The following is a 21,156-nucleotide window of genomic DNA, read 5'->3' on the forward strand; positions in this document are numbered from 1 at the left end:
TCTGAACCTCTGCAATGCTTTGTGAGCTGGGAATCACGGGTTTTCACCAGTTTTATAGATTAATTCTAATGAAATGTTTAGACTCATTTCAGGTCAGATTTAAATTTAAGATTAAGGTCTGGTGGTATAAAATACAACCCTAGTTCTCATGATGAGGTGGAATATCAGCTTTTGAACATCTCAGCCTGTTTCAGGCTTAATCCAGTAATTCTTCAGATGTTAGGCAGAATAAGGACTTCCCTGGATGTTGTTATTTGTCTGGTAGATAGCATGAGGTTAAAATTGATGTGTTTGACTGTACTGAAGGAAGGGAGTGTGTGATGGGAGCTCTCTTCCACTGGGAATAAAACCTGGAGGTGGGTATTGATTTTACCGGTACTTTTCCTTCGCTTCTGAGAGTGCATTGCTGATTGGGACATAATGGCCATATTGACTGAAAAGGGGATTTTATTTTCTGGGGAGGCTGCTGTGTTCGTATGAATTCAGAACCACATAGGAAATAAGAGATACACAGAGATCCAACAATTGAAAGGGCTTGATTTGTTCTCCAAAGAAACAGCATCTGGTCTTTCTGTCATTTTGACTCTTAATCTTATCTTGATTTCCACTTTCTTTTGTTTAGTTCTCTGCAATGATTTTTTTTTCTAACTCTCTTGACCTTTACCCAACTCAGGTAATTTTGCCCACTGTTTTTTTACAGGTAGATATCACAGATTTCCTCTCTTTTCCCCCTGTCTCTGACAGCAGCTCAGTGGTTACTGGAGAACTGTAGCAGCGAGACGTCATTTTGGTGTTCTGCTTTCACAGCACTTCATTTGTGTGTGAGGAATACAAATAGGTATGGAAGAAATTACTGTTACAAGAGGACAGGTTGCTTTGGATGGCAGTAGTCACCTACCTGCACCACGGGTCTGCTGGAGGCTAGCCTGGCTGTGGTGGGGACATTTGGTGATGTCAAGGTCACTGAAATCAGCTCTAGCAATGACAATAAAGGTTTGTCATTTTGGCAGCGATGACAAATTTCACAAGTGCTGTGAGGCTGGGAGGCTTCTGCTAAGCATCACTGACGAAAACCAGGCATACCTGGATCCTCATGCTTCTGCGGCAGGCATTTCTCCATTCAAGAGGACTGAGCATTTGTCTTCTGCATATTCAGGGCTTAGCAGACACGAAACATTAGTGTTTTGCAAGCAACATCAGGTGGCAGTGAATATTTCATGAGGAAAACCCCCGGCAGCTGGATTGCTTTTTGCTTTCCCAGAAGCCTCCTTTTTGGGTTTATTTTCCTTGCAACTCCAGCTTGACTCACAGCCCTTTGATACCACCTGCTCACAGAAACCCTTTCCCACCTGGTGCCGTGTTATTTTATATGGCATCAGCAATCTCGTCCAAAGTTTTCAGCTGATGTTGGAGTTTGCCTTACACCACAGCTCCCCTTAGGAGGTAAGGTGGGCACTAATTAAGTTGTCCCAGGTGCTGCCAGTCCTCCAGTACTTTCCTGCGGTTCCCCAATGCCTCTGGAAAAGATGTGCCAGCTTTTTCACAGTTCATATGGACACAATCCACAGCTCAGGTCATAAGAGTGCAAACTGCAGAGAGGTGACCTCAGGAGTCCTCTAGAGCTCAGGTAATTTGAGAGGAACAGAAAGGATACAGATAATCAGTACTGCCTTTGCAAAAAGCTGTGTCTTAGAAAGGGAAGGCTTTCAAGGCAGCAAATTTAGCTTGCATTAAGGCTTTGACATTAGACCATCCAAATTGCTGGGTAAAGTAGGAATCTCAGTAAAGAGCATCCCCTTCCAAACTGGATCCCTAAAGAACAATTTGTCAGGGAAACAGGTCTTGGCATTGCTACATCACATCTGGCTAAATATAAACACTGCTAGAGCAGCACATTTCATATAAATGTGCAAAATGGAATATTTTAAAATTGCCTCCTATCTTCTGAACAGCAGGTGCAATGAGATTGCAGGATTTAAGGGAAAAAAACAACTGCAGGTTTCTCAGGTCTGACAGCACCCAAAGCCTGGCTGGCATAAACCTCTGCCATGTGCGGAGTTCCTTGGGATCCGCAGTGGTGTAAGATCAAAACCCAGCCTCTGACGGTCCTGGAGGCACTGTTTTCACAGCATCTTATTTATAAGCAACCTAGGAGCTGCACTCGCTCGGTGAGTGCTGTTGGCAGAGGCAGGCATTGCACAGACAGGGCTTTCTGCTCTCTCTTTTACAGAAACAGAGTGCTCCTTACAGAGGCAGGGGGGAATTACTGCATACATCCTAATGAAATGCTGTCAACATCCACAAAACAAAGTCTGTACCTGGGCAACCAGCAAGGAGCAGGGTACAAGAGCTTATAGAAAAGCCAGCAGAGATTAATAGCCAGGATTTCTGAGGGTCACTTTGCCGGCTAATATATCATAGAGACAACAGCAGCTATGCTTACTTGCTTAGGCTGAGTGCAGCAGCTTTTCCAGAGCATGGAAGTCACTTCCTAAATCACAGAATCACAGAATTGTGGGGGTTGGAAGGGACCTCGAGAGATCTTCGGGTCCAACCCCGCTGCCAAAGCAGGTTCCCTAGAGAAAAAAGGGAGAGAACAGGCTGCATCCATGGCTTGTCTCAGACGCCTGCACTGGAGCTGCTGGAGCTTTGCTGCTGCTGAAACAGCAGGCTCGTGCGTAACCTTAGCTGAAAGCACAAGGTTTACTGCTCCAGCCAGGGAGTTGTAAAGTGTGGGATTTAATAAAAGCCGTAGTAGCAATTGTGCCTTCTGAAATGAGCACTCACCTATACGGTTTATTTGCACAAGCAGTTATTGCGGCTGGATGTGATGTGCTGACTGTGCTGCCTGGTGCTCTCAGACATGGTAATTGCACACACAATCCAGGTCAGAAGTTGCGTGGGCAATTATGTTCAGCGTTCAGAGAAACAGCCTGCACTCCTCGCAGGGAAAGGGTCTGAGTGGAGCAATTTTGGCAGACTGAAAGATGGCTCCGTCCCGGTGACAGTGCTAGTGGGTTTTATCTCTATTCAGAGCCTTGCTTTTGTTGGTGCTGCAGGTTGGCAGTGAAACAACCTAAATTTCCAGACAAAGCAAGAAAGGAGATGATATTACCCTTATTTTACAGATGGGATGCTGAAACACGTGCACACCCGTCTTACAGCCCCTTTGCCTAAGAAAGCTGGTTAGGAAGGGATTGTGAATGACTAATTTATCATATGATTAATGGGTTCATTGAGTGAGGTGAATTGATTTCGGTGCAATAAAACCATGAATACACAACAGAACTGGGAAACAACCCCTCTTTTTTCCAAATCCTGGTTTGTGAGCTCATCCTTATTGCCTGGTTATTGACCCTTACATCCACTGGATGTCTTCAAAAAAAAAAAAGCAGGTTTCACCATCGTTCAAAGTGGCAGTGACCATGCATCGAGCAGAATGGTGAGCAGCACACCACTACTATCAAAGGACAATTTCCATATATACAGCTGTATTTCCATATATCTGTGGCAATGTGCTTTCCACTTGTAGAGCTTGCTCCTCCAGCAGCGGTGAAGGGGAGATTATGCTGGAATGCAGTTAAATGGAGAAAAGAGCCAAAGAACCAATCCTCCTAAGTGCCGGAGCGGCTTTGACACGTGCTTAATGGCACTGAATTATTCATGGAGCTGGCTGGCCAAGCTGACATTGCAAAGGGAAATAAATGAGGGTGCTGGAGAGAAAATGCCAAATGACATGTCAGCCAAACGGCTGAGTGTCACAGACTTCATGGAGGACCTGGCGTGGGATCTCACCCCTTCAGTGCCGGTTGCTGCCTGGTGCAAGTCATTTGCACAGTGAACATTTTGGCCATGCGTTTAGGTGTGACTTCAGTGATGCTCGTGGGGCTGGGTTAGCTCTCCTTGTGGTGGGATGACTTTCATTTGAAGGGAGGTGTTGCAAGGAGCAGGGGCTGGCCCCACTGACAGGGCATCTGCAATGCAGCAAGCAGAGCCATGAAGTCAAAGATTAACTCCTGTCTGCTGCATCTCTCTGAAGAACTTGCCGTCTCTCCTTATTCCCTTTAAAAGAGTCACTTTCTGCTGTTCCTGCCCCACTGGTTAAAAGTCAGTCACCAGTTTTGCAGCATCTTCTCCCCGTGCTCCTCCTGCAGGTGAGAGCCCCTTCGTGTTCACTTCACTGCAACCCACAGCAGCAGCAAGAGGAGTGCCTGGGATGAGCAGTTGCCATCTAGCACACGCTTCATGCCACGTGGGGCAGGCAAAAAAGATCAGTGGGATAATCATGGGCTCACAAACCTGCCTACGTGGTGGTTTGAGCCCTGCCTGCAGAGCAGGATTGTTCCCTGGCACCTCTCTGTCTGCTAAGACAGAAATGTTGCCTCAAACACCACACAAATGGCTCTGCTACATATAGCTGAGCTCTCCTGGGTACTCCACAAGAAAATATTCAGAGAACTTGGCTTCAGCTTCTGTTGTTGTTGCTCCGACCTGGAAATGCTGGCAACTGAGATTTCCTGCCCCGAGTCAGGATTTATTCAGATGCAGGCTTTGCTTTTGCTCTGTGGGCAAGGGTGGAGTTAAATCTGCAGTTACTATTCATGGGTCTGAATCAGACGTGTACACACACTATACCTACATGTATAATTTGGTACCGAAGCCTTCCCATCTCCTCTTGCCTGCTCTGCGCCTGCTCAGTGGGAGGGTTCCTGGTGCTGTCCCCAGGTGTGAGCTCTGCCTCTGTTAGGCCTCCAGAGCATCTCATGGGTGCTGTATCTTGCCAGAGATGGAAGAGTCCCAGTCTTCAGTGATTCCCCATTGGTATTCTCCCCTCCTCAGGAACAGACCCTAAGAAATGTAGAGAGTTCATCTCTGTTAGCCAATTGATCCCACTGAAGTGCAATGAGATTTGAAAAATTAAATCAAGGGAGAAGATTCTGCCACACACTTTGGCTTTATGGGTTTTGTTTTCTTTTCTTTTTTAACAAGGTTTAACTGTGGTAGTTGGATTCTTCCCAGAAAGGGGAGAATGCATCATGCTCTCAGCTGCATAATCCTGTGGGATTTTGCTTTCGCTGACAGAGCTGAAGAATCTGTAAAATGCTGAGGTAACCCCCGTGCATCCTTTTAGCGCATTTCTAAATGAGAATAGGAAGGAAAGGGATGTAAATATTTACTAGAACTGTGGATTGGACAGCACCCAGGGATACACGTTTGGATAACCTGCGTTGCAAGAGAAGTCAGGGGAGCAGCAGGTGACTTTGAAAGGCTGTTGTGCTAGGCACGTTTGTTAGCACACACAAATTGCTCCCTGACTTCACAAGGAAATAGCAACCTCTGCAGTTATTGTTTTCAGACCTTATTTCAGTTGTAGTGTCTGGAGGCCCAGTCACGATCAGGACCTTTGTTTGGCCAAGATACGCGCAATCCCTTTTGGCCCATTTCTTGTTGGCAATGTGAGCAGGGGATGTTACCTGCAAACCTTGCACAGAGCTGCCCGGCTGTTTGCTGTGCAGTAATCAGGGCTGCATTTACTCAGCAGGTCCCTCACCAGCCTGACCTGAAGATGCTCAGCTTCTCCTTACGCCTGTACTCAGTTTCAGATACACCTCATGTAGAAGGATGGGGTGGTTTTGGTAGGAGGTGAAGCACAGCCAGCCCTTCAGCTGTACATTAGAGGGATGGAAATATGTAAGGGCTGGCGGACCAAATGGTCTGCTTTAATTATTCATCGTTAGAAGCAGCTATTATTATTTAAGATATACCCTTCTTGGTCTGAAGTAATAACTGCTAGCCTGTTTCTTTCCTCGATTGCTACCGCCTGCCATCCTGCTGCACTCACTTTTGAAGCAGGCCAGGTCAAAGGTCTTCTCTATCAAGTCCAGCTCCAACCCATTGCCACCCCCAGTAACCCCAGCCCTCCTGGAGCACCCCTTAGACCTGTTCCTTGCAGTAATTCATGAGAGCCAGCCAGTGCTTTGCTCCTCGTGCTGGTCCCAAATGGGTGCTGGGCTTCCCTTGCTGCGTGCCGTTGATTCCCCCTGAGCCTGACTCAGCCGCTGTGTACCCAGGGGAAAAGTTCCCATGGCGGTGCCAGCACGCTCACTGCCATCCCCTTTTCTCTCTGAGAGACACAGGCCTTGTTTACTCTTCTTTTTCATAACACAGATGGGTTTAATAGTTCTCTGCCTTCGCCCCCAGTTCCTTCTCCTTGTCTGTAGCCTTTTTAATGCTTCCTTCTAAGTGATGGCTTTGTCACTTAATCTCATTAAAACTTCTCTTCATTGAACTCCGTGAGCTGCTTATCAGACCGTAAGCCTAATCTCCCATTTGTAATTAATTTGTTCTGTGCCTCCTACAATTTGGCACCGTTAGATAATGGCATCAGTCTCAAGGTCACGGGTACGCAGCGCGAGGTAAGTGCCCGTGGCTGCAGCGCTACCTGCCCTGCGAGCCTCTCTCCTCCTGCCTCCTCCCTGTGCCTCCCTGCTTTATTTCATTGACAGCTTTCTCCCCTTCCCCAAGCCAGTTTCTGCTGCATTTTGGCTGCCTCCTGTCCGGCTTGTGCTGTGGTGTGACTCTGCAAATCGATCTCCTGCACTGCCTAGAGGCAAACGCTTTCCTGATATCCTCCGGAATCACCCGCACCATTTTCCCTCTTGCCTTCCAGTTGGTTCCTGTTTGGTCCAAGAAATCGGGTGCACTGTTCTTCCTTTTCCGAGTTACACATTGTAAAACTGGAAAAGCTTCGTAATTTGATGGCTCTATTTAAAAATATGAACAAGTCCTGGATCCCCAGGTTGGCACAACCTGCTACCACCAGCCTGTTCCTCTTGGTGGGACGCGGAAGGAAACCAGGCACTAACTGGAGGTGAAAACCAACCCCGTGCTGCTCCCTGCACATTGATCCTTCTGCAACACTGGTACTCAGCACCACCACAAAGTTTGCCTCCAGCTTGTGTATGGAGGAGTTTGTGGGGCCCTGCCCTGGCTGGGTCTGCTGGCTTGAGATGAATTTCAAGGTTAGAAAAGGCAAGAATGATACCTTGGGTGACGTTGCCATTTTCTCATTGGGAATTGCTGATACAGGGTTATCTTGGAGCTTTGCGTGTTCTTGAAATAGGGTCAGTCCTGCACGAAGCTAAAGCACTTCATTTTCCCCAACAGATTTACCTTCATCTCATCTATTTCCCTGTTTGGATGTAGAATCTAGCAGATTCAAGTTGGTTTGGTTCATTCTTTCCATTTTGCTGCTTTTCCCCTGAAAACCACCTACTGAACTTAAGTAATAGACCTACCCAGAGCTGTCATTAGATCAGAGGTATCAGTGCTCAATACAGTATTGATCGCAGTATTCACAAATTCAGCGTTCAGGCAGCTCTATGGAACAACTCCGAACCCGTTCAGCTGAGTCTGCAACTATATTTTGTAATTTGTAGTTTTTGTAAGTCTGCTTAATTTATTATTATTATTATCATTATTATTAGGCTTGCTATTCAAGAAAGAAGAAAACAACTGGTGGGAAATTCTGCTACCTCTAGGGAGAAGGCAGACTGCCATAAAATGGATATATTTTTGGGCAGGGGGGAGTTAATGCAGGAAGGACATTTTGCATTTGTTCCTGTAATGGCTGCACATGTATCAGCGCCGCTGCTTTGCTGGGAGCCGGCAAGGTGCCCGGGCACATCCAGTTCCATCGCTTGAGAGGGCGCAGCATTTTGGGCAGGAGGCAGCTCTTACCCGAGGAGGTGCGGTAATTGCTCCCAGTGCAAAGTGCCTGGCTCAGCAGCATGATGCAGCGTGCTCACGGGCTGTTAGGAATGGCGTGTTTGAATGAAGTTACACCTCGAGACGCTAGTTAAGGGCAGGAAAACTTTGTGTTTGTGGTTACAGTCACGTATAGTCACGTTGTTGCACGGAGGGGCTGTGGGTGCCCCATCCCTAGAGGTGTTCAAGGCCAGGCTGGATGGGGCTTTGGGCAACCTGATCTAGTGGGTGGCATCCCTGTCCATGGCAGGGGGTTGGAACTGGATGATCTTTAAGGTCCATTCCAACCCAAGCCATAATTCTATGATTTTATGATACATTTCTGCTTGAGGTCATCGATAAGACTGAGTGACTTGAGGAGACTCACTCCTGAGGTCTGAACCAGGTTTGGATCAGCAGATAAACCGTGTTTCCTAAACCACGCTTATTTCCCAGACCGTCCTCGTTTCGATCTCTCTCTGCAATACAGTCCTTCAAACCATACCGAAAACATCTTTTTAATCCATTTACATAACTCCCTTTGTGTGCTGCGCTGCCATTCTCTGTGCTCACACAATCATTACACCGATGCGATCAACAAAAGATCACAAATCATTTTATTCGCCGCATTCTCCATTTCCTCTGAGAATGAGCCAAAGTTCGGTCTCATGCAGCTGCAATGTGCTTGGACCCCAAAAGCACCATTGCAGCACTGACTATCAGCTATCTGAAGGGCCTTTTTTTAAAATTTTGATTTTGTTTTATTTTTAATGATCCGTTTATCTCTTCAGGCTCGGGAGCAGGCGGTGAACTAGCTGCGATTTGCAGCCGCAGGCTGCCCGCTCCCTCCTCTGCTTCCATGGAAACACGTGTTGGATGAGGCGAAATCAGGCACAGGCTTAGAGCAGATGATTTCCAAAATAGTTGCTTTTCCTTGCAAGGAGTCATGCACCTCCTGTTTGTGCAAAAATTTGGATGAGGAGGAAACCTGGTTAAAGGGACAACTTTCCGAGGTGCCCGGCTGCTGTTGCCGCAGGGCTGGGAGCATCCTCCCCGAGCACGTGAATGTGCCCCTTTGCTGCTCAGCACCCAATGCACGAGGGGTTTGGAGCTGCTGTCCCTATGGCCAGGGCATTTGGGGTTGGGAGGGTTCAGCTTTAATGTAATCCCTTCGCTTTTCCTTCATCTCCTCCCTGGGGAGGTGGAAACCATCCTCTGCTCTGCACTTCGGCACCCTGAAGCTACCCAATTTGCTCCCTGCATCCCCTGGGCAGCCTCTCCCCTCACGGGTCACGGTGAAAAACAGATTATTTGCGGTTTGAGGGCAAAACAAGGGAGGGCTGGGGAAAGGGCGGGGGTTTACACAAGCCTGCATGGCACAGTCTGTGCTCCAGACAGCTTTTACAGGTGGCTGGTGTGTTTTGCAGGAGAAACGATTCAGAAAAAAATAAGCTTTTGGGAGAAAAAGGGCCTTAAGCTGCAGCTGCCAGGGCTTGGGTAAGTGTGGGCACAGCTCCATGGGGACTGATCCTGCTGTGGGACCCCAGGTCCTGCTGGTCTGCAGGGGCTGAGCCCAAGCCCTGGCAGCATCACAGCAAGCGTCTCCTACTTCACCCCTGCTTGCCAGCGAGGGGGCAAAAACCCTCGGAGAGGCATGGAGGCGAAGGAGGTGCTGAGTGGGACCTATGCGGGGTGTCATTCCTGGATGGAAAAAGCTGTGTTTTATCCTCCATCACATGCAAAGCGTCCAGATTTTGAAGGCTTCCTCTCTCAGTGGCAGCCCAAGGACAAAACAGGGTGGAACATCATCTTCTGAGACTACCCCTACGCCAAGTCCTTCTGGCTGCAGTGGCCGGGAAGCCCATCCTCTTCACCAAGCTCTGTCTCAGGCGTCAAGAGGTAAAAATAAATGTTGGTCCACACTACCTGCTGGTTCCGCACTAATCAGAGCCCTTCGTTAGTTATTTTGCTTCAGGGAAATGTGCCAGAAGAGTTCTGACACTTCAGACGTGCAAAGTAATTGCTGCGTTTACTTCCCGGCTAATTGGAAAGCCGAAATAAATTGTGGTGGGATGAGTGGAGGTGCCCGGGGTGGGTGGGGGATCGGGGCTGGGACCTTTCTGCCCTTGTGTGTGGCTTCACCCAGAGCCCAAGGGGTCTGCCACGGCTGGAAGGGCTGGGGTTGTCCTCCTGTGTGGTGGCATGGGCTGGGCACGTCACACACACTCAGCCATGGCCACGTCCATCCTCCCCTCCGTGCAGCCCTGCAAGCAGCAGGTCTCCGTGCATCATGCCTCCCCTTGCTTTGTGCACGCCCTGCTCCGAAATAAGTAGGTCTCGTCTGCAGGTTTGCAACCTGGGGAAAACAAACAAACGCAGAGCAGCGTGGCTATATTTATCTGAAACTCAGAGGCTGTGCTTCGCAGGAAACTTTGATCGCGTTGAATGCGAGACAAGCTGGAAAAAAAAATAGAAAAAAATTAAAAAGCAAGTTTTGGAAAAGGTAACAGCTGCTGTTTCCAAAATGAAGTCTCTTGTCTCGTCTCTTCTGGCCCCAGCACCAGACATCCTAGTCTAGGGGGCCATTATCTCCTGGCTTTGTGCTGGGGCTGCTCAGAGGTTGAGGTTTCCAAAGCCCAGAGCCGCGGGTGCTGGCGAGCAGTGGGGCCCAGGACCGGGATGGCATTCAGCAGCAGCTGCCCTTGCCTGTCCTACCTGTGATGGGTGAGGTCCATCCAAAGTGAAATGCACCACTTGGGGTTTGGTTTGTTTGTTTGTTTGTTTGCATATACAAAGATTGTGGTTTTCTTGAATTTATCACGATTCAAAAGTAATGTCATGCCATTATGTTTTCTCTCTGTTTGCAAAAAAATAAATTAATTTTAAGTATCTGGCATGTGAAATGCAAGAGCCCTAGGATGGGACACAGGGATGTGATGATTTCAGAACCTGGATGTTTTTGTTTAGAGTGAAATAAGTTACAAGTATGAAGGGGTATTCGGTGGTACCTGTCTGAGCTGGGGAGTTTCAGCAAAGCCTCCCACGCTAAAATGCTTGCAAGGAGTGAAAGACGTGGGGGAAGCAGCTCCTTAGGTCCCCGCAGACCTTTTGCAACGCTCTCCCCATCCTATTTTGCTATTTTCTTTGGAATTACTCAGTTTCTGCAAGAGCTAAACCTGTGGCAAGGAATTCACTATTCATACAGAAAACACGGTATGTTATTCTTCCACCCTGCACTGTTCACATGCACTGCGCTGGGACAAGGGCTGGTTCTGTACCCTGTATATCCACAGTGCCACTCTGAAATTGCTGCTACTTCTGCCATACCCACACGCTGTTCATTATTGAAGCAGAGAGGTTAGATGTCCTGCGATACAAGGGGAGTGTTTTCCCTTTTTCAGTTTTGTCCAGTGAACTTTCCTGCTGCCTATTAATTCACAAAGAACTTCCATCCCACTTGTTAATTCACAAAGATGGCAAAATAATTGCATTTTACATATATATTCAAATTCACTCAATACCTCCTATTATATATTCACACTCATCCGGAGTAGAGGGTTATCTTTCCTTTGCAGAAGCAATCAGGAAAATGTGGTGTGTGGTGTTTAAAGACATTGTCGGGCATATCTGAATTCCTTAGCCCTTTTAGCTGGGTTTTCTAAACGGGAAATGGTTTTGCCAATGTGTCTTTAATCCTTCGGCCTTGAGAATGGAAAATGAAATTGTCCTCTCTCAGATACTTGACATCAGCATCCAAATCAAGGCTTTCTCATTGTGTGCAGAGAGGGGGAGTGAGGATGCGTGTTATTCGAGTACTCAGAGATGGAATCTGTTTTTCAGAGAGAAACCCACTTCCACAAATTCAGTCGATTATTCTGGACTCTGCATTTTATTTTCCTTCTCTATTTCCTCATTTTATATCTCCATGTATAAAATGCCTAGTTTTAGGGATGACTGATGTTAAGTCCCTAATGAGCTGGCTCCAGGTTCTGGATTTGCGCTGCATATTTTGCAGATGTGATGCTGGAAGCTTGCTTGACCTTCCTTACGGTACCTTCTGACTCCCCTTCCCCCTGCCCCTTGTGGGGGATGTGTAGGGCAGGGCCAGCCCCCCCCATATTCAAGCCATGGCTGCTTTTCTGTGTAGCTGCTCTTCCAGATGATAGCCTAAAATATCCCACAAAACCAATTTCCCTGCACTTTTCCCCAGCAAACACAACTGACCACTTTCCTGGCACATCGTTTCCCGATGCAATTCTTCTGATTACCCTGGACTGGCTGTCTTCTGACCTGTTCCCCGCTCCTCAGCCACGTTTTTGCCTAACAGCCAAGTCCTGTGCATCCCCCCAGCCTGAGAATGGGCTCGAGCAGCATCCCTCCCTGTGCAGAGAGCATTTTCATCCCCAGGTGCATCGCAGCCACGGAGCAGGCAGCAACAGGGCTACAGGATAAGCTTTGGTTGTGGCTGCTGCATCCAGCAGCGTGTTCATGGTCTGCTGCTGTTTTCCAGGGAAAGCCAGGGTTGCCGTGACAATTGTGGGATGGTCGAGTGGTGCTTGCATGGCCACAGCATCTGCAGACCTCTGGCACCAGCGCATTTATCCCGCCTGCCCCCACGCAGTGGATGGGGGAAGCGGTGCAGAGGGGTGGGCAGCTGAGGGCCTGTTAAATGACTCCCTTCCCCAAAGAAAATGGCTTTTTTTGGGAATGGGAGCTGAGGTCTCGGGTATGATGCTCTGCACCTTTACCTGCTCACTGGGGTCGGGCTGGCAGGAGGGCTGGTGGGTACAGGAGCCAGCAGAAACGGTGCAAACCACAGCCCGTTCACCAGCACCCCTGGGTGCCTGCGAGGATGCCAGCCTGAACTAGAGGCTTGTGGCACCGCTGCAAAATAAACCTCTGTCTCCCGAGCCTCTGCCCGCAGGCTGTCAGTTTAATTTGCAGTCATGTTTGCACAGTTTGTAGTTGTATTTGCACTTGGACAGCATTGCAGCCCCTGAATCGCTGGGGGACAGCCAGAAAGATGAGGCGGGGCAGGGGCAGGGCCCCTGGTGGCTTGTGCCAGCGGGCCGGCAGTGCAGGTCGTGCCAGGGGCTGGTGGCATCAGCACTGGGCTGGGGGTGAGGATGGCTGTGCTGTACCCCAGTAGCTCCAGCGTCAGTCCTGGGCACCATTTCATCTGCAAATGGTGGTGGAGAGACCCATGGGATGAGGCAGTTTGGGAGGTAATAATAATAATGTCCTCCCCTCCTCTGCCAGGCATGCTTGGCCAAAGGGGAGGCTCCTCTGTTGCCAGCACTGGGCAGGATTTCACGCCTTCCAAGAGCCATGCAACCCCAATTCATCTTCACCATCTTGCTTAGTCTCCACTGGCCCAAGAACGCCAGCCAGCAACACTTGCCTGCAGCTTGTTTACAAAAATGCACGAGGCTGCTTCGCTCGAGCAGCAGATGTTGTGCCAGGTGCTGCAGAAATAAAGCTTTAAAAGCAGATGATGACCCAAATTTAAATAGACCAAGTGGACCCAGAGACCCAAGAGAGAGGATTCCCAAGGTCACGCAGGAAGCCTCTGGCAGACGTGAGGGCTGAACATAGATCTCCCGAGGCCCAGCCAACGCTGTGGTCTCAGGACTGTCTTCTCTTTTGTCTTCCAGTCCATTAAGAAGATCAGTTAATGAAATGGAATTAATAATGCCAGCTGCAGCACCAGCAATGCTGTAAGGGAGACAAATTTAGCAGCCTAGACTTAAAAGCATGGACTTGGAGACAGGGGTAGGCTGCAAGCGGTGCACGAGCCTGCTCTGACGGGGGAATGCAGTAGGTCAGCCAGAGTTTTGGGGTCTCCGCAGCTTTACTGATCACATCTTGAAGAAGGAATGAAGACGTACCAATTGCCTCCCCCAGAGGAGGGAGATGCCCAATTTTAAGGTTCCCAGCACTTGCAAAAAGAAGTCCCACTGGAAAGAATCAAAAGACTTTTCTAGGTCAATGGCAGGAATAGAGCCTTCATTCTTAGGATCCTTCTGGTTCAAAAATAGCATTAAAGAGCTAAGAGAAATCATCCACTGCTGAAAAGCCAGGAGTAAATCACAACTGATTCCTACGTCTTAGATGTGCTGTCACCCGCATTAGTCAGCAAGCTCTGGTGGCACTGCAGGGGTGCCAGCATCCCTGGGATGGTCGGTGAAGAGGATCCGTTCCCATCAGTGGTTCAAAATCCAAAATGGAAAACTGCTTCCTAATAATAGACCCAAATCTCAGGGTTTCCCCCCACATGGCTCTTTCACTAGCATTCAAAGGAAGGCTGCCTCGCTCCCAGGCAGGGAAGCAAGTGCAAAGTGTGTTTCACGTGATTTTTCACCCACTCTTTTGACTTGTGTCACAGGGCTGTTGCCAAATGCCTTACGATAATCTCAGAGTTGGAGCAGAAATGGGCATGAAGAGCAGTCGTGCTGAGCAGAGAGTGAAACAGGCAGCAGAGCAGAAGCTTAGCAACACACCTCAAAACACGCTTCTTGTCCCTGCGAACCACCCAAATATTTTGACTGATGACTTAAAAAACCCTGATAAACCCAGGCACTTCAAGGTATCTCAAAAAAAAATAAATGCAGGGAAGCTGGAACATGATGTGATGTGCTGGAGCATGGCATTTCTTTTGTTACGAGCATTCAGCTCTAGACATACATTTCACCAGTTTGAGACCATATTGTCTTTTTAACAGCTTATTGATTCCTTTGGTGGCCTAAAGAGCTGAGAAAATAAGTAATTCATCACTGTATAATGTCTCCTAAGAGAAACATCAAAGCCCAGGGCAAGAGACACAAGGACAAAGCTGTCCACGTACCACCTAAACTGCGAGTGGTGATGGACCTGGAATAGCCAGCAGCATCTCCCAGCTCCTGACCTTTTCACCTGAGCTGCCTCTGAGCAATTCTGCAGCCCAGAAAATGTGTTGAGCACGAATGAGAGCAAGACAGCAGAGCCAGGATCTGGCCCATCCCTCCGCTATTGACAGCCTCCTCGCCAAAATGTGATTGCTGGCTGCCCTTGGCTTGGAGCACTCCGGCAAAAATTCCCCATTGCTCTTTAGAGCTTTGAGGTGTAATAATGGGACTTTTAAAATAGCATCCTCTCTATATTTGTTGCAAATGCTAAGAACAAATTGTCTAGGAAAAAAACAAACCAAAAAACAACAGAGAGCTCCCTTAATGCTCTTGTTCCCCTAAGCATCGGGATCTTCCCGCACCGCGCTGCAGCTCCGGCACTGCCCTCAATGTGTCCCGCAATGTGCTGACGTGGAGTGATGCAGAGCTCTGCTCTGAAAAGCATCGTCAGTCCGAAGTGTCTTCAAAGTCACTGCACTTCGAGCAGAACCGGTGACAATTTTAGCTCTATCTTTGATTTTGTTATTGTAAAATATTCTTTGAAATCGGTGCTGATTTCCACCCCAGTCCTCCAGCAGGGTTGTTAAGGGACAGCCCTGGAGGTTAAGGCTGTGTCTGATCCTTCTCGTGGTAGAACACAGTGGGGGCTTCTGAGCTCTCATGGTTTATGTTGATTCAACTATATTTACCAAAAAAGCCATAAATGTTGCTAACTCTGACCTCATCAGAGCTCATCAGCTGGGTGCAGGCAGGCTTGGTCATCATGAAAATGGAAGGACCTCCAGAGAAGAGCAAGGTAGGGCTGGCGAACCAGGTCTGACACAGGGCTTGCCGTGTCCCCATCCACGTGGCAGGGTGCCTGTGCCCTTGCTGAGCTGCAGCCTGCACCTCGTCCAGCACTCCCTGGTGGGGCTGGAGGGATGGAAAGAGATGAGGCAGATGGCTGTCCCCTACGCATGAAGTACTTGAGGTTTCTCTCAGTGTGAGGTTACGAGGAGCTGAAAGTATACAGGTAACTTCATTTTACTCAGTCCTTCCCCCTAACTTCCGTCATACGTGGGTCATTATCTCTAGCAGAGATATGTAACAGGCAAATACTGATGAGCCCACTTGGCTTGCGGCTGTGCCATCAACATTAAACTTCAGGTGACCTCACTAAAACATCTAAAGATCTTGAATCATTCAGTAATGTCCTGCGGCAGAAGGAGGATTGCCATAGACCGTGCTCTGAAGGGAGGGAACTTCCACCTAGTGCTTTTAATCCTGCTTCTGCTCATGATGACAGCAAACCTTTTCCTCCATCACTGCACTATCCAGTGGCTCGTGCCAATAGCTCTGACCTGTGCACGTCTTGCCTTATTCAGATCCAGGCAGGCTTGTTTGTGCCTTCCGCTCTGCTCAGTACAGATTTAGTCGGTGGCCCTGGTTTAGCTCTATTGCAAGGAAATAGTTCTAGGAAATAGCTCCTCGGTCTCGTGATGGCCAACTGCTTAGTCCTAATTCTGGCTCACTTCTTACCGAATGCATAATTTAAATTCTCATTATAGAGATGCATTTTTTATCAATTGCCATTTTAGCTCTGGATCCAGCCATTGCTGACTGTGATCCTGTTAAACTTTGTGTGCTAGTCTAGGTAGACACACATACGGTGTAATGTCAGGCGTTGCCCCTCTCCCTCACCCAGCTCGGCACTGGAAGCTTCCCGGGTAAGTTAGTGTACACCGCAAGATGTTCTTATCCTTTATTTCTAACTTGGTTCATCTCACAGCACCGGTTGGGTTCTGGTTCTGACACGAGTGTGTTCTTGTCACTGTTGATAAAGCAGCGGGTTGTGGTGCCCATGAATTAAAATAGCTCTGGAAGTAGTGTGGGACAGGAACTATGTGGGACAGGAACTATGTGGGCCAGGTCTGAAGAGACATTTTTCCAATGGGAAGCAGGGACTGAAGCAGGAAAACTGAGGGTATGGTTCATTTTGCTAGCCTGGAGAATCACAGAATCACTCAGGTTGGAGAAGACCTCTAAGATCATCTGGTCCAGCCTTTAACCTAGCACTGCCAAGTCCACCACTGACCCATGCTACTAAGTGCTACATCTATACGTTTCTTGAAGACCTCCAGGGATGGTGACTCAACATCTTCCCTGGGCAGCCTATTTCACCACCACACAGCCCTTTCAGTAAAGAAATTTCTCTTAATATCCAACCTAACCCTCCCCCTGCACCATTTGAGGCCATTTCCCGTCATTTTATCACTTGGTGCTTGGGAGAAGAGTCCAATCCCCACCTTACTACAGAATCACAGCCTTCTTTAAGGTAACCTTCTTTGTAGGTAAGCCCTACAACCTCCTTTAAGGTAATTGTAGGGTACAACGAGGTCTCCCGTGAGCCTTTTTTTCTCCAAGCTAAACAACCCCAGCTCCCTCAGCCCTCCTCATAAGACTTGTTCTCTAGACCCTTCACCAGCTTCATAGCCCTTCTTTGGACAAGACGGAGGTGGAGACCTGAAGTCTGGGGCAAGGAAAATCTCTACCAACAATGAAGGAAAGGAGAGATCACCACAAGACCGGGGTGTTAAATGTACAAGGACCACTCATCTGTCCAAATGGAATTAATTAGTCTTTCATCCCTGGCTAAGAAATGCAGGTTACAGTGAGATTTTGTGTCTTCTCACTGCAGTGTTGCTGGTGGTCTGTGCACAATAGCCATCAGTTTCATTGAATCATTGTTGGAGATTTGTGGGGTTTTGTTTGTTTGTTTGTTTGTTTAATTATTATTATTTTTTATTTCAGGAACTCCAGGGTTTAGGAATTTCATATGTGTGGTTTTCATATACATTGCTTGTAAATACCTCGTATTGTGGATTGGTGCTGGGGACCCTGTTGTAGGGCAAAAAGCAACAATAGGGATATTTTCTGCTTTTGTGAAGGCTCTAAACCAATCAGACCATGTTGGGAAATCATCCCTTGCCAAGCTGTTTCTTCCTTTTTTAACTAAGCCAGGAAGCCTGCAAAATCAAGACTTGTAATACTGTCTGTAGATTGTTTAATCTTACTACATGCAATGACGATTGAAGCCAGTTCTGCACCGATTAGTTAATTATTTCTCTGTTAGGCGATTTAAGCTGAGTTCAAGTCTTTCTGGGATTTCAGAGATGGTTTTGAAACGCAAGCAATAGCTGCTGCCCTCCATAAACCTAGCAGACCTTCCTAGGTAAAGGTTAGGATCTGACTGTGGTCAATTGATCCTTAAATTCTGGCTTTCTTCTGGGGGATGAGTTACCTGAGGGAGGGATAAGTGACCCGGTAGTGCCAGCTGGGGAGATCTCTGTTAACTGAAGCATTAAAAATCTTCTGGCTTGGGAGCCAAAAACACAGAGACGTTCAAAATTGGTTCCCCATGCTAATGTGTATGGGACCCACTGTCTCTGTGCTGCTGCCCACTTCCATATTAAAAACATAAAGTCAATATAATATGGCTAAAATAAAAAATATTTAATAAGTTAGCATGATCTGAAAGATTAAATATGGCCTGTGAGCTGAGAGGGCTCCAGTGGGATCGTGCTGCTGATGGGGACCAGACCAAAGCTGATACCTTGTACCTTGGATCACTCTTCAGTGAAATGGGGCGACTTTGGGGAGTTTTTTTGTGATTAGTAAAAGCTGGCAGAAATCTGAAAAGGCAAACAAGCTGGGTGAATGTAAAGCATTTCTCTTCCCAGTGTTTGCCATGCACCATGTGGCCATGGCTTACCTGTGACATCCCCGTGAGGCTGCTTTTTAGTTTGCTGACAGGGAAACTGAGGCAGGGCCAGCGTCTTCCCTGAGGCAGGAGTGCCAGGGCTCGTGTTAAAATTCAGCCAGCAGTGTGCTGAATTACTACAGAGTACTTTTTCATAAATTGTCCCATAAACCTGCTGTCTCACACCTCGAATCCTGGTGTATGCAGCATTTTGGGCAGCGTTTGCAGCCCGCGCGTCCCAGCCCAGGAGCAGCCTGCTTTGTGCAGCATCCCACCGTGGCAGGGCTCGGTGCATGGGGTGTGGGTACTCTGCTATTTCCTGCTGTTTCTGGAATAGTTTTGGAAAAAAAAAATAGCAAAATGGGGGTTGCTTTGATGGGATCAGGTCCTGCTCTTGGTTTTCTCCTGCCTGCTCCAAGACCTCACCCAGCCAGGCAGAGGAGAGGGGGCACCACCACTTGGGGGTGGACGGGGAAATTTGGCCCTCCCCAAAAAAATGAAGAAAACACCAGATTTCATCACTCCCAAGAAATTTCTGGAACATGAATAGTCACAACCGTGCAGCCGTATAGGAAACGGTGCCCCCCCCCGCCTCCACCCACACCGAATTTGTTTTTATTTCTCTGCCGTCAGGTTGCCTTAACCATTTCGATGGCTCGGGAGGCTAAGCCGCCGAGCCAGCGCAAGCTTTTGATTTGAAAGGGGACCGCATCCCCTTTTTCAAAGGAGCCTGCTCCCTAGGGCAACCACATCACACCGCTGATTTGCTGCAGTGGAGACCGCAGCGCGTACAATATGCCCTCCCCCCTCCGCCTGTGCTGCTTACAGCATCAGTCCGGAGCCGAGCGGGGAGACGGGAGCGATACCCGCTAACCCAACCCATGCTCGGGAATGCCTGACTGCTAACAACGCAGTGCCTCCGACCACAGGACCGGCCCTTCCCCAGCCCTCCGAGATGCAAGCCAGCGCCGACTCCACCAAGATGGACTGTCTTTGGAGCAACTGGAAATGTCAGGGTATTATATCTGTTCGAGTGTTGCATGCTAGAAGGACTGCATGTCAGAGGAGGCAAAGGCAGGATCCATCCATTTTTTGCATTGTTCACCTGTGGGCCTTTGCATGCTGTTTTATCTCCCTTCCCGCGAAGCTTTTATTTGGGGGTAATTTAAGAAGGAAAGGAAGAAAAAGCCCTTAATTGTGTTGTTTGAATGTATTTCTCCCATCTCCAGCTGTCTCGCCCTGAAAGCATCCAGGATACAGGACCTTCCTTCCCACCTCACAGCTCATTTCCCAAGCATCCGCCCTTGCCGTTAGCGGTGTCATTCCTCACCCCGGAGTCTCTGGCAGGATTTTCAGACCTTTTGGGCTTTAGGAGAGCCGGGCGATGGTGAATTGGTGCCGGCTGGGGCTCGCGAGGGTTCGAGGCGGTTGCGTTGGGCGCCTCGGTGCCTCCTGCCCACGGACACACCCATGGCCAGGGCTTAGCCTAGCGTCGACACAAAGAAAACGCAGCCCCGGCGAGACGTGCGATAGCACCGTGGCATCGCCACCCACCTCGTAATATGCTGTAGAGTTGCTTTGGGAGAAAAAAAAAAAGAAAAAAAAAAGCCTTTATTGTGCTTTCGAGCACTCTGCTGAGCCCCCTTTCGGGGTAAAAATGTTGTGATGGTGTGGTCTGCTGCCGCGTAGGCGAGGGGAACAATAGCATCTCCCTTTTGGGCTTATTTTCAGCTTATTTGGAGCAGGTCGGTGGCTGCGCTGGGTGGGGCTGGCTACCTTCCGGGGTGCCTTGGACAGCTTTTCAGCCATTTTTAGTCAGCTTCACACTTCCTAGCCAGCATCCAGCCTTTGTTTTGATAAAAGACAGTCTCTGTGACGCTGCTCAGTGGGCAGATTAGAGGGAGAAAAGCTAGCGGCTGATCCTGCCGGGCAGCCTGCTGTCTGCTTTGGGCAGGATTTCTTTAAATATATTTTATAATTTTAAGGTGCATGTTTACACTGAATAGATCGTATATGGTGCTCACAGCAGGGTCCCTGGGAGAGAGACTCTGTAGCATCATCCAGGATGCTTTCAGGCGTAGTTTCATAAAGGCAGCGACATGTAACCGAAGCCAGAAAACCTTCCTAAGGTGGTTTGGGGTGGGGAGAGGCAGGGGGGGACATACAGACAGACTCTTGTCTCTAGAGATCTTGATATTTTTGCAATCTTAATTCGGTTATGGTCAGAGGGTTTTTTCAGGAAAATGAGTAGCAGGAATGTAAACAGATGCACCTGTTAAATGCCAGCCTGCAGCAGCTCAGGCTTTCCATACCTTAATTAAGGGCCAGGGTTTTCTATAGGATTGTGTGATTCCTTAAGCTTATACAGGAGAGCCACAGCCAAACTTGGGAGCCTTTTCATCTGAGATTTAAACATGAACTTCCTTGTTAGGTGGGGTTCAGGTTTTTGTTTGTTTTGTTTCCAAAAAGGCTAAGTATCTTGCTGATCCTTCTAAAAATATTAATTTGCTGAGTCAGGTTATTGAACCACCTGTACTTAGAGGCAGACTGAATCTTTTCCTTTTTTAGTAGAAAAAATGAATATTTATTCATTAAGTTAAAAAAGGGGGGATAACAAAGGGTGTGCTGCTATTGTTTAATTAATAATTATTAATCAATAATAATAGTAGTCTTTCCTTCTGTGTTCTCCTCTTTGAAATCAAGAGGCAGATTTGCTGAAAATTATATGACACAATCTGACCCATGCTGATTTAAAAAAAAAAAAGATCTGAAAAAAAAATCAACGCA

The 21,156-nt window shown here is 48.1% G+C and overlaps 1 protein-coding gene across 2 annotated transcripts in view; it reads left to right on the plus strand.

The window, feature by feature from the left end:
- The window catches only part of RTN1 (reticulon 1), a 127,160-nt gene that overhangs the window by 92,166 nt on the left and 13,838 nt on the right, over window positions 1–21,156 (plus strand). The window contains exon 1 of one of the 2 annotated variants that reach the window (XM_035551219.2): window positions 19,081–19,385. The exons of the other annotated variant lie outside the window; for it this stretch is intronic. Coding sequence (XP_035407112.1) covers window positions 19,325–19,385 — 61 coding nt within the window. The 5' untranslated portion in view covers window positions 19,081–19,324. Of the gene's footprint in view, window positions 1–19,080; window positions 19,386–21,156 lie in introns of those variants that run through there. 2 annotated transcript variants of the gene reach the window in all.

Source organism: Cygnus atratus, chromosome 5 (assembly GCF_013377495.2).
Source record: "Cygnus atratus isolate AKBS03 ecotype Queensland, Australia chromosome 5, CAtr_DNAZoo_HiC_assembly, whole genome shotgun sequence".
NCBI classification, from domain to species: domain Eukaryota; kingdom Metazoa; phylum Chordata; class Aves; order Anseriformes; family Anatidae; genus Cygnus; species Cygnus atratus.